This window comes from Monodelphis domestica, chromosome 5 (assembly GCF_027887165.1).
Source record: "Monodelphis domestica isolate mMonDom1 chromosome 5, mMonDom1.pri, whole genome shotgun sequence".
Classification (NCBI taxonomy): domain Eukaryota; kingdom Metazoa; phylum Chordata; class Mammalia; order Didelphimorphia; family Didelphidae; genus Monodelphis; species Monodelphis domestica.
This window is the reverse complement of record NC_077231.1, coordinates 108,795,210-108,808,550: the sequence shown is the minus strand read 5'-3', so window position 1 is coordinate 108,808,550 and position 13,341 is coordinate 108,795,210. Positions and strand designations below refer to the sequence as shown.

The 13,341-nt window shown below is 38.4% G+C and overlaps 1 protein-coding gene across 39 annotated transcripts in view; it reads right to left on the bottom strand.

Annotated features, from left to right (window-relative positions):
- Positions 1-13,341, bottom strand: part of MICAL3 (microtubule associated monooxygenase, calponin and LIM domain containing 3) — a 264,465-nt gene that overhangs the window by 110,566 nt on the left and 140,558 nt on the right. For 34 of the 39 annotated variants that reach the window (XM_056799054.1, XM_056799065.1, XM_056799051.1 and 31 more), the window contains one exon: positions 880-1,066. In XM_056799054.1, coding sequence (XP_056655032.1) covers positions 880-1,066 — 187 coding nt within the window. Of the gene's footprint in view, positions 1-879; positions 1,067-1,727; positions 1,836-4,706; positions 4,815-7,797; positions 7,855-10,476; positions 10,573-13,341 lie in introns of all 39 variants that reach the window. The other 5 variants (XM_056799040.1, XM_056799039.1, XM_056799038.1 and 2 more) reach the window with 2 other exon arrangements.

Sequence of the window (13,341 nt, the reverse complement as noted above, 5' to 3'; positions counted from 1 at the left end):
CAACACAAGCTTGAACTAGGTGGAAGAGCTCACAAACCACTTAGTGAATTTACACCCTACCTAGCCCTAGGTGAGGAGCCAGCAAGATCAAATCAATAACAAGTCCTGGCTGAGTCAAACACTAGAACAATATTTAGTTAGATAGGTTAATGTTTTCTCTTCCTTTTGTATTCCTCTGCTTTCACTCTTACCATTTCTTTTATAAATAAAAGATTTATACTTTTCACATATGTAGCCAAATCACTAATTTTTAACACTTACACAATCCAATGGATTTGCCAATGAAAAAAATAAAATGTTAAGGATGGGGGCCTAGCAGTATCAGACCTTAAACTGTACTAAAAAGCAGAGATCATCAAAACAATATGGTACTGGCTAAGAGACAGAAGGAAGGATCAATGGAATAGACTTGGGGTAAGTGACCTCAGCAAGATAGTCTATGATAAGCTATGATAAGGCAAGATAGTGTACAATAAACCCCAAAATTCCAGCTTTGGGGACAAAAACTGCTGGGAAAATTGGAAACCAGTATAGGAGTGATTAGATTTAGATCAATGGATCCACCACTCTTTAGGCTACTCTTTAGGTGGCCTTCCACTCCTAGAGGTTTACCATGTTCATGCCAGACACTATAAATACTTAATTGGCCTATATGAGATGATATTTTTAAAGCACTTAGCATAGTGGACCATCACCATGACTACCATCATGACTACCATCATCCCAACGATGCTCTCGATTGACTGGACTGGTATTACAGGAAAATGCCATCACATTCAGAGTTAGGACAGCCTTGGGGGCCATCCACAGTCAGGAGGTATGATATGGATAATGGACTTCTAATGGCCAAAACTGGAGAAGAAGGAAGTTGTTTCTTACCATCCTCGATGTCGTATGCATAGCAAGACAGGCGCAGGGTGGTGGAACAGTACTCGCACTTAAAGCAGCTTCGGTGGAAGAACTTTCCTTCGGCACTCAGCCTTTCCATCACGTAGACTCGCTTATGGCAGAAATAACAAATATCACTACCTCCTATATTCTGGGGGAACTCCTTCTTCAATGACCCCTGTGGGAAACAGGAAGAGAAAAAGACAAGAAGTCAGTCAGGGGCTCTCATGATGATGGTTACTCCAGAGAGGGATCTCAGCAGATGCACATTGTCCTCTGTACCACTAAACAACTCTAAGCGATGAAGCCACCATGAGAGTGGAGGCAACCAAATGATGAAAGCATCATTCAATAGGAGTCTTGGCTCCCCAAAGACCAAGGGGCATCCATTTACTAGGGAAACAGTCATTGATGGTTGGGGCCCCAAGGCACAGAATCACGTCCCTGGGATGTGAGAAATGGGTCCAAAAATATCAAACCATTGAGGAGGACAGTCACTTTCTGATGAACGCTCCTGTACTTGTATTCTTTCATGAATAGAAATTTGTGAAGAGAAAACGCTTTCCTAGGACGACAATCTCCTATTTTCAATACTCATACATTTCTCATGGTTTTGGGCACCCAAGACTTTCATTTTCACCCATTATTCTAAGTATTTTCAGCTTATATACTTATTTACTTGTCGATGTTCAAATATCCTTTATTTTAAAAAAATAATCACCATGCTAGGCTTTTGGCAGCCTATAGAATCATAAATATATGAGGACAACTAACCAGCTCATTTTCACCACATCTTTATGTTATGTCTAAACACACAGTGCCCTCGGAGCATCTCTTACCAGTTCCTTCTTGTCTAGAAGGGTTTTGGGCTGTTCTTTCCTTTGAAGCTGATTGGCTATCTGCTCAGCCAATGAGCTCACGCCGCCTGTGTACATCTTTATATACTTCTATTGGTTGGAGAACATAAAATAACCAGGAAATGAAGGAAAATGAGAAAAAAAACATAAATTAAGAAGATAGGAAATAAGATTTAAAAAGATATAAAGTGAGAAAAAAGTGCAGCAGACAAACCATGCCAGCAAAGTGCCTCGAAGCAGGATAATTGGGTGGTAAGAAGGAAACTGGTGTCAGTGACAACATAAAGGCTAATTTTAGCACAGCTGTCAAAAAAGCATCAAGAATTATGTTAACTACACCAGAAGCTGGAAATCACTCTTTTTAGATAATTTCAGCACTTGCAGAGGGGATAAACAAAAGACATAAGGGAATAAAAAAGGAATCTAATAATGATGGGAATTATATACAGATGTCAAGAGGACTCTGTCCCATCCAGACAGATAGTTCCTCGTTTGGAGAGTTTCTCTGCACCATATCACTCCTTTCAGGACTCCTTAAAAACTCTTTCCATATTTAGAAAGTAGGTGACCATCTTCAATCATGATCATAGTGATTTAATACCTTCAATTAATACTTGAAGGGATTTCTAGAGTTTATTTGGTCAAACTCATCTCATTTTACAAATGAATAAACTAAGATCCTGATAAGTGAAGTGCTTTGCCCAAGAGCACACCAGGAACAGAATGAGAATCCAAGGCTACTGCTTCCCAGGCCAGTGTTTTTTAAAAACTGCATCATGCTCCCTTCTCTTCCTTAGTGGAAGCCTCAAGATCTGTTCCAAACTGCAAATACTCCCAGTTTTTATGTGGAGGAACCACCACAACTGATTTATGCTTATACTTATGAAAAATCCATCCACACAAACACACTTTCCCACCAAGGTACCATAGTCAAAGCTTCTCTAGCTGGAATGGAAATCCCAACTGGATGCTAGAGCATATATAACCATTTGTTCAATTAGTTCAAATTTGGGATATTTCTAGTTTAGGACAAAAGTGTGAAAGAGTATTGAATCAATTTATTATTTTGGGGCAAAAAAAGAAAGAAATACAGGAAATTCTACCAGATTTTAGCACCAAATTTCCTGCTTACATCTCTTGGAGGTTGGTTGAAGAACTGCATAGTCATTACAGTCTCATTCTGAACATTTATTTTCCTCATTGTATGGATACAAGATGCTGGACATTGCCTTCTGATTTCTTTGTGTTCAGAGGATAATACCTAGATCCTGACACATAATATTACTGCTATGCCTCACTTAAAAGCAGAGAGCTCCAATCAGTGGTGTTTATGCCAAGAACTAGAGGTCGAATTTCAAATGCCATCCAGAAACAGTTGTCTTACTTAGGTTACTCTTAACTTAGCAATTCTTTGAAGGCAAAAGAATATATAGTTTGATATGAAAACCTGGGTGAACTGAGGACAAACAAAGGAAGTGCTCATTCTGGGAAAGAGCTAACTTTATTTCATTTTTATTTAAAAAAGAAAACCTTTACCTTCCATTTTAGACTCAATACTGCCATATTGGTTCCAAGGCAGAAGAGTGGTAAGGGCTAGGCAACGGGAGTTAAGTGACTTGCCCAGAGTCATACAGTTAGAAAACATCTGAGGTCAAATTTGAACCCAGGACCTCCCATCTCTAGGCCTGGCTCTCCATCCACTGAGCCACCCAGCTGCCCCCTGAAATAACTGAGCCACTCAGCTGCCTCAAACAGCCAACTTTAAGGACATGATTGCCAGATAATCAGAAATAAACACAATTTAGTTGGGATTGAGGAAATCATTGCAATTTTCAATCTTAATGCATGTGTACATTTCAAAGGACTGGTGTCATTAACCCATTAATGACATTGTTTCTATTAGAAATAAAGGGGAAAAAAAGAATGGCTACCAAATCCAAAGTGTTTGAAATAAGAGACAATGGAGAAACTTGGGCCTGGGAAGGACAAAGAACAAATACAAATGCCAAAGTAGTACAATAATGAAAACAGAAATAGTAAATAATCATATTATCTTTCATTTCATAGCAGACAAAATCAGAAACCAAAAACATTGGCCTAGGAAATTAAGTAAGCTTTCCTCAAAGATTTGGGACCTTTTTAGGTCTGGCCACAGTACTAACATCCTGACCAGCAGGATATGATTATAGTCCAAGCCTGTCCTTGTGCTTTCGTTGGGTTCATTTCAATAGCAGTAACGTGTTCAAAATGACAAGCATTTCTGGGGAAGTGGTAGAAACTCAAATTCTATTATTTATGGCAAAAACAGCCAATTTTCTTTACTTTGCTATTAGGGAACATTTACAATAGAGATATTTAAGATTACACACATGCATGCATACACACACACACAGAGTAATTTGATACAAATGAGGAGAAAACAAATAATTTTAAATTATGAAATAATTTTCCTGTAAATCATCCCATGATGGGATGAATTCTACTTTGGGGAATGGAAGGATCGATTCCTTCTGAATCAAAATCAGATATAGCCTAACATATGCAAACATCCGTATACACCCGCCCACAAACATGCACCATTCACTATAATTTGAATTCCATTACAATGAATATCACATAAATTTCTCTTTATGGAAAAATTTCCCAGTCCTTAAGCTGGGCTGGTTTCTGATAAACACTTGCTAAAACAGAATCCTAAGGCAATGAAAGGTAATCACTTTCTGAGTCTATGACATCTTAAATATAGAATGACCAGAATATGCCAAGGTTAGCAGCTTATTTCATTGATTTATGCACACACACACACACACACACACACACCCTTAAAAAGGAGATAAACCCGAGTCAGAGATTCTGTCAACTCCCCCAGGGACAGAGACCTCTAGTGACTGCATTAGTTGGTGTGAGGTAAGCAAGGATCATACATGGAATTGTGCTTTTCCCAAAACTCAGGCATGCTACCTGTCGAAGGGAGTCAGAGGAGGGTGAAGCGGGGCGGTTGGAGGAACGGAGGCTAAGGGAAAGCTCCCATTGCTCAACAAAAAATCGACGAGAAGGTTCAGTTTCTTGCTAAAAAATAAATAAATAAAAAGATGGAGAAAAATCAAAGGAAGTGTTAAATGCAGAAAAGGACAGGAGAAACCTCTAACCTGAAATCCTTCAGCCTCAGAATAACCTTTAAATGACAGAAGTAGGAGAGAAGCACCCTTGGCTTCTGGAAAGCAGGATAAACTTAAATGACTTCAGGTTGTCATAGTTCTATTCTCTCCCTTTCCTGTTATTTGCTCTACAACATTCCTCTTGAATCTAGCCAGAGAGCAGAGGCAATAAGCCACCTATAAAAGGGTTCTGTGTCTAAAGTATCAGTAATCTCAGAGTGAAAAGACTGTTCAAAGGCTCGCTAGTTCAATCTGTTCTTGTTCAGTGGGAGAGCCCCCTTACTTGTCCATGTTGAGGCTCTTGAGCCACCTTGGCTCCTTTGAACACAAATCCAACATTCTAGCCCTTCACTTAAAATCTTTTCTGAAGATGAGTTCCAAGATTTACTCTTAGACAGCTATGATGGCTAGAAGTTTGTCCCTCTGTTGGGCTCAAATCTACCATTTACAGACTCACTGCTTCCAATTCTGACTTCAGAGGCCAAGCAGAACAAGTCAAATTATTCTTCCATGTAACTGCCCTTCAAAAACCTGAGGATATCTCTCATTCTAAATAAGAAAGTGCCAGGCTCTTCAAATGATTCTTTTTATGGAATGATAATAACCTGATAGCTGTCCTTTGGATAGCCTTTATCATTATTATCATTGTTCTTCCTAGAAAAGGAGGCCTAGAATTAAACATAATCATCTCCATGTGCCCATTCCTCCTCTTGGCTGGTACTCTTGTGGCACAGGAGAGTAACACAGAGGCAAATGAAGGGAAGAGGTGGCACCTACTCTCGAGCCCACTTACCCATTGGGAAGAATTTCTACACTAGACAGTTGGGTCATTTTCTACACTAGACAGTGGGGCTTCTCCCACTGACTTTACAGAGAGAAGTAAGGGCTAGCACCTGCGGATGCTTTTCTATTTTCTGTTAATCTATAAAAGAATCAGACCAATAATTATGCTTTTCAAAAGCCAACTGAAGTCTGAAGAAAAAACCAGGATAAAAAAACCAAGCCACTGACCCCATTACATACTTTACAAAATATGTTGAAATATCCCAACCAAAGGTTTGCTATTTTAATGGTGTGGTTAGCTAAATCTGGAAATTTTCAAGCCTTTGTAATCCCCTGATAAGTGATTGATTCTTAGAGCTTTAAGATCTGGGGTGGGTTGAACATTAGATTTCATTAAAGGGGAATATGCCTTTTGCTCCTGCAGCTCAAAGCAGACCCATCCGCCTTACCCCCATGTAGGGCATTGACTTTAATGAATAGACAAGAACATGATCAATATAGACCACAACAATATCAATAGATAAATGGATGAGAACAATACTGGCTTCCTTGGCCTTTGCTCCAGAAGCATGGGAAACTGACATTCTCTGTGCTTAATATTTGGGCTAGCTTCGACTAAAAGACCATCAGAAAATACTTGGTGAGATCACTGCAGAAGTAGCAGTACAATAAGAAAAGAAACAGGAAAAAAAAAAAAGATTCCCCTGGAAGCAGACCAGGCAAGGGTAACATTATTTGGTGAAGGGAAAGGAGATGTGAAAGAAAGCAAGGTCACAAGGAAGATCATGAACAGGGCTTGAAGAGTCACTGAAAATGAGGTCCCTCCAAAGTGACTGGACTACTGCCCAGCACATTAATGGAACCAAAGAATTAGCTTTTTCCTCAAAGAAATGAAAAACTCATTCATCTCCCAAAATATGTCTTCTCTCTACCTTTCACCTTTTCATCTCTGAATTCAAACACCACTAAACTCAAATGACCAAAAAGAAACCTCAAGTTTCTCTCAGATATAGGGAACCCCATTCTCAATGAATTAACTTTTTTTTTTTAAAGAATGCCAGCCTGGACTAATATCTAAACAGAAAAAACTGATTGTGTAAAGTACTTCATAGAAAGGGAAACGTAAAGGGAGCTAGAGCCCACAGGCTAGGAAGATGATGTGTTTCAGTCCCCATTTCATCATCAACCATACACCCAATCGTTATTCATGACAGCTCAGCTATGTACGTCTAGCTTTTTTTCTCCTGATTGGAAGAAGAGGCTGAGGCATAAGACTAGTTTTCTTCTATAGATATGAACTACCAGCCCTAACTGTATTCTTATATGTCAAGAAAAAAAGCAAGTAAAGAAAGGAAAGACTTTGTGGCATAAACTCAATAGGAAATGATCGTTCTTTTCCTTCTCTGTAGTGTAGAATAGAATCTTATACGCTCAGGCTGAATGGCATGATTTTCCACTAATGACCAATTAAGTATGTTCCTGTATTCATTATATATCATTTCATTAGTCAAATTATCCAATGGGAAGGTTCTGTGTTTGAGTTCTGATTTGCTGACACCATTCAGATAACCAGTGAACAGCCTGCATTTTTCCCTAGTATTCTTTCACTTCCCATCTTCTTAATATTAAAATGCTCAACAAGAATGAAAGGTCTGGCTTTTTTAATACCTCTCCGTGTCTCCATCCCCAAGAAAACACAACCATCAAAAAGGCAAGGTGAATGACATTTGCTTAATCAACTTGCTCTCAACAGCTCACCCGCAGAATTAATCATTTGTTACATTTATGAGATGCAAAGACTAAGAGAGAGAGAGATGATCCTAAGAGGAGATGGACAGACAGAAAAAAGGCCACCAAGATTCTGTATAGCAGTAGAAAAATATATTCTCATCAGCATAGTCTGAAGTGCCGTGCTGTCCTAGGAGTAGGATCTGTGCTGAATCTTCCACATTTAACAAATTCCAAATGAAATCTGTTTTTGGTTTGAGTAGCAAGAGTGCAAGAAGCAACCAAGAGGGCATTTTACCATCCCCAGTGCCTTCCCAACATCTGGCACCCAACGTGTACACCCTCACAGCACCCCATGCGGATGGGTTCATGCTTTTTTTTACCCTTTCAGAGAGGGGACTCCGCTTGCCGCGGTTGTCAGCATCAAGGTCCCTGTACATCTGTAGACAACAAAGTATAAACTTAAGCACCAGCCAAAGGCTTTATTTGGATGTACTAAACAACAGTGAGAAACGAGCCTAGAAAAAATTCACAATGTTAATTTCAAACATATCTGTGCCCTCTTCCCAAGGCTTCCTCGGCCCCCAAACCTCAAAATCCCCCACACGAGCACAAAATTGTGTATGTGGCCAGGGCGTCCAACTGTAGGTCAGGTAGATAAATGAAGCTAGAGTTAGTACAAAGGTGGAACAAACTCATATCTTTCACAGTGGTAGGACAGCAAAGAAGTTAGACAGAAGGGTTAAAAAAAAGAGCCAGATTAGATGGGTGAAGTTTTCCAAACCAGAAATTAGAAAGGAAAAAGCAGTGAGTTGGAAACTGGCTAGAATAAATGACCGCTACAAATAGTCCAGAGGAAACTCCAGGGTGGGGAGTGATCCCTGCATAAGAACACAGGGCCAAAACGTTTAGTTTATTCAAGGGCAGATGGCGATAGGGTTTTATCACTGAGGAAGGGGGGAGTGAATGATAAAGAGAAACATTCAATTGGCACAGTTTAATTAAGGAAGCAACTGACACAAACATGGAAGATTGGGGGTTGGGGAAATAATATTCTATGGCTAAAAGCCTTCAGGAGACTGAGAATTTAATGTAAAATTAAATAATGGCTGAAGAAGTGTTTCAGTTGCTGCTACATGAAATTCCTAGGCACATAGCCATATAACTCAGCAAGATGTAAAAAGGAGAAGACACAATATATTCATTAGTTCTTTTAAAGATTCTGTTCTTGTCAGAGCAGCTGGGTGGCTCAGTGGATAGAGAGCTAGGGCTAGAGATGGGAGATCTTAGGTTCATATCTGACCTCAGATAATTCTCGACTATGTGACCCTGAGCAGGTCACTTAACCCAGTTGCCTAGCCCTTACTACTGTTTTTGCCTTGCAACCAATACACAGTATTGATTCTAAGGCAAAAGGTAAGGGTTTAAAAATAAATAAAACATACACATCTATCCACCTATCCTTCTACTCATCCATCTAAACATCCACCTGTTTTTCTTTTCATTTATCCATCCATCTTTCCATCTTCTATCTACCCTACATATCTATGTTTCCATCTATCATTCCATCCACCTCTATCTACTTATCCATTTCTATCAATTATATACTTATCTATTTCCATCAATTTAGTCTTTATCTATTCACCTATACATCTATCTTCCCATCAATCTTTACTTATCCATCCCTATTTTTCCAATCTACCTTCCAATTTACCTATTCATTTATCCATTTATATATCTATCCATCCACCTATCTATAGATCGTTCTTTCCATCCATCCCTATCTATTTTTCTATCAATCTATTCTTCCAATCCATCCATCCATCTTTTTTCCATCTCTACTTATCTATCCCTAGCTATTTTTCTGTCAGTCTATCTTCCAATCCATTCACCCATTCATTTATCTATTTATATCTTTCCTTCTATCCATCGATCTATCTATCCATCTATCTAAATTAAATTCTTGGATCCAAATACACAAGTGGTATTAAATGTGTTCAAGCAGATTATGTCAGAATCAAACTGCATAATTGACAAGCTGATAAGGGATCCTCTAATTTTATGCAATTGAGGTAAGGAGGAAGTTGTTAGTCTGAAATTATCTTAGTGCCAAAATAAAAGAACTTGTGCATTATCTTACAGGTAGTAAGATAACAGATTCAAAGGGTTTAAAACTGTATGTCATTTAAACAGGCCATCTTAGATGAGGCAACAACTTCCTTCAGAATCACTGAACTTACAGGATTCTTTAGGTGTTACTCTGAAAGGTCAGAAAAATCCCAGCTGTAAACATACTTTTTAAAAAGTTGCTCTGAGAAATAAACCCTTGGCACAAGCTTTATTGCTCTTATCATTCTAAATTCATTATACAACACTGCCTGCCCTGAGTCTGTGGAATGTGGAAAGTGGACCATTCAGTGGATAAACAGGAAGTAGACAGATCCAGGGGTTTTCATGACCCCAGCAAGAAAAAGATGCTCTGCAAACTTTGGAAATGCCCATCTGACTTTATTCCACTTAGAGGCAGACTATAAAGAAATGACAACTCTGACCCAAGTTATATGCAGGTATACCTCACCTAGTGTTAATTAGTTCAAGATAACTTTGGGACAAAAGATGTTATGGGGACAGTTAACAAAATAGAATAATCATCCAGGGTCTCATGGTTGCAAAACTTTACCTTAAAGTATGGCTATAACATATAAGCTTATACAGAAAAATATTCGTTTGGGACAGGTATGTAATGTAAAATGAATAGTTGCATTCTTAGAGGAATTCCTTTGCTAGGGACTTTGTGCCCCAGTTTGGTGACATTCATCTCCTTTGAATTCATTTTCACAGAACTATGGATTTTGATATTAATTTTCTGGGGGGAAAAAAGGAATCAGAGTCTGAACAGTTGGGAATCACATTGTTTATAGCAATGAAGATTAGGATCTTGAGGATTTTTTTTTTAAGTTTTCATTAATAAGAGGGACCACTGATTTGGTCACTACTCTAGCCACCTGTTCAGGTGAGGAAGACAAGAAAAAAGGAAAAAAAGCCATGCAGAAAAGGATCACCTGTTGACTGCAATATGACCGAGAAGGTGGAATGGAGGGAGGAGTAAGTGTAATCACTTTTTTCGGGCATGTCCGAGAACACTCCTTTCGCCGTTGCTTTTACATTAACAAGACACACAAAGAGGGGGAAAAAAAAACATTGAGGCTGGTTGGAAAACACAGGATGGCTTTGGAAAGGCTAAGGGGCAGCCTCTGACAGATCACCAAGAAGGGGTTCCTTCTTCCTCTAAGAAATCACGGAGTGGTCAAGAAGAGAAGCTGGCTTTTCTTCTCAACATCCCCTCTTCCCCCATCAAATGTGCATTTCCAAAGAGGGTTAACTCACACAGGCTATCCAGTATAGAGGAAATTTCAATCAAAATGTACTGTGCATTCAGAATGTAATGAAAACAATCATGGTAGTAAGGGTAACACAAAAATAAATTTAATATGTACTTAAAAAAACCCAATCTACACATTAATAAATTCAAATTTTAGCACACAATCCAGTTTTTCTGTTCTGTTTAGAAACATTCATGGTTATTCATGACTGTCAGGTTCATACTAAAAGCAAATATGAGGACAAAACGAACAAACTCCCCGGTGCTATTTTAGTATAGTGCTTTCTAAATCACAATGCTTCTACTGCAAGTATTATTTTCTGGCAGAAATGGTGTTGTGGGAAAACACTTGATTTGGTCACTTCAGAACTATGTCTCTGGCCCTCCTCTTCCTCCACTGATTTTAAACAGTGGATTCTACCATTTTGGATTCAGGAAAGTGAGTTTTTGCCCTTATCTTGGAACTAGGTTTTCAAATCACATCTTGGCCATTTCTGAGTCACGCCAATATATGACATGGTATATGCTGTCTTCGTCCCTCATTCCAATATTAAGTTCCTGGAGGGCAAAGATTTTCCTCTATTTGTATTTCTAGCTTTTAGCATGGCCCGTAGGATCATCATCAAAAGACCTGTTTAAACCTTGGCTCTGCTCCTTCCTAGCTGTGTGACCCCTGCCAAGTCACTTAATCTCTCTAATTCTAATTTTCCCCATCCATCATGTAAGAATGACAACATTTGTAATACTCAATGGCAACCAGCTGTGAGGATGAAAGAATAATGACAGCTAACAGTTATATGTGGTTATGGTCTGTAAGGTGGTTTGTATATATTATCACACTTGAAATAAGATAATATGTATAAAGGAAACCACTAAATATAAGCTATTATTACTTGTTTGTCCTTAATAAAATATTAGAAACTGGCCTAGGTAGGGAAAAAAAAAGTGACTATAAGTTGTTAAATCACCATGACCAAAATTTGAAAACAAAACAAAACACCAACTTCTCATTGGCCTCTAGATTGGGGATTCTTAACTCAAGATCCCTTTGAACCTTAAAAAAAAAATTGATTAACCATATTTCCATGTAGTAAATTGATATATCTCAATATAGTATATGATAATATAATGATATATAATATTGATGTATTTCAATATAATATATGATATATTTATTTATAGTATTATATATTTTGTTTTATGCATTTGGAAACATTATTGTGATAAGGGGTTCACAAACTTCACCAGAATACTAGAGGGGACCAGAACACAAAAAAGATTAAGGATCAACTAATGTAGGAATGACAATCATTAGCAAAGTGGAGACTCAGAAACCATCCATGCTACCATTTTGCCATGTGGCCCTTTCTATATATTCATAAGAATTCTGGGATTTCTGCCAAAGGACTACAATGGAGTATGGGAAGGAGGATGTAAAAACAAAATCACATTTCACCAACCTGAATACCTTGGACATCCTGTCCTTTCCCAATTCCCTTCTTTTTAGTCATTTCCTGCAAGAACTCTTGACTGGTTCCAAGACATTTGCTGTCTCCTTTTTGTATTTACATTTTCTAGTGATCTTTCTGAGAATCTGATAGGGTTTTTTTGGTGGGGGTGGGGGTGGGGGGTGGGGAGGTGAGGAAGAATCTTTTTGATACGGAAAATGATTATGTGGGGTTCTGCCATGAGACAGATATTATTGCCTTGCTTAAAGTGCCTGATTCTGGTGAAAAGAACAGTGTGTGAGAAGTGCAAGTTCCAGAAAAAAAGTTCCAAGTCCATATCACATATAGTGTGTACATAGAGGATATATTTCTGAGGTAAAGATCCAAAAGGATGTAAAGAAGAGCCATAATGTTTAAACATGGTCATTTACTTCTTCCTTCCACTGAATAACCCAAAAAGAGAAACTGCTCCTTGGGTCTTAGTCAACACAGTGATGCTTTCCACTGCCCCCTCCCTGCCATCAGAGCTACCTAGAAAGAGAATAACATACCATACATAAGTCATAATGACCTGTTGTCAGTCCCACATCTGTAGTGGGACATGGATGTAGACAAGTACTGGGAGGAAGGAGCCAGATAAGAAAGGAGATCTTCTATAGTACAAAAAAGCTTCTGTGGTACTGAAAACACTATTACTCTATCCTGTGCTTTTTCACATGATAATTCTAGGTCAAGACTCAAGAGCCCATCCTTTGCTTTTCTTCCCCCAAAAATAAGTAAGTAAATTTTACCTAAAGAGCACATCTTTGTGCACATGTGAGAAAAGAGCTTTAGTCTTTTTCATGAATATTTCTTTGCAACCATGTAATACCATTCTCAAAGAAAAATGTTGCATATGAGAATAAACTAGAGCAAGTAGGTTTTCTTGCACCTTTTCTTGCCAAGGAATTGTTTAAAAAAAAAATCGAAACAAAGCCATGTCTTCTCCATCTAGTTGGGCTATGGAATTTGAAGGAATACTCTTTGCAGTTATCTTCCCCTAATTCCCTTAGGGTGTTCATTCATTTTTACACTGTGTTCAGTATTCCCTAAATGTG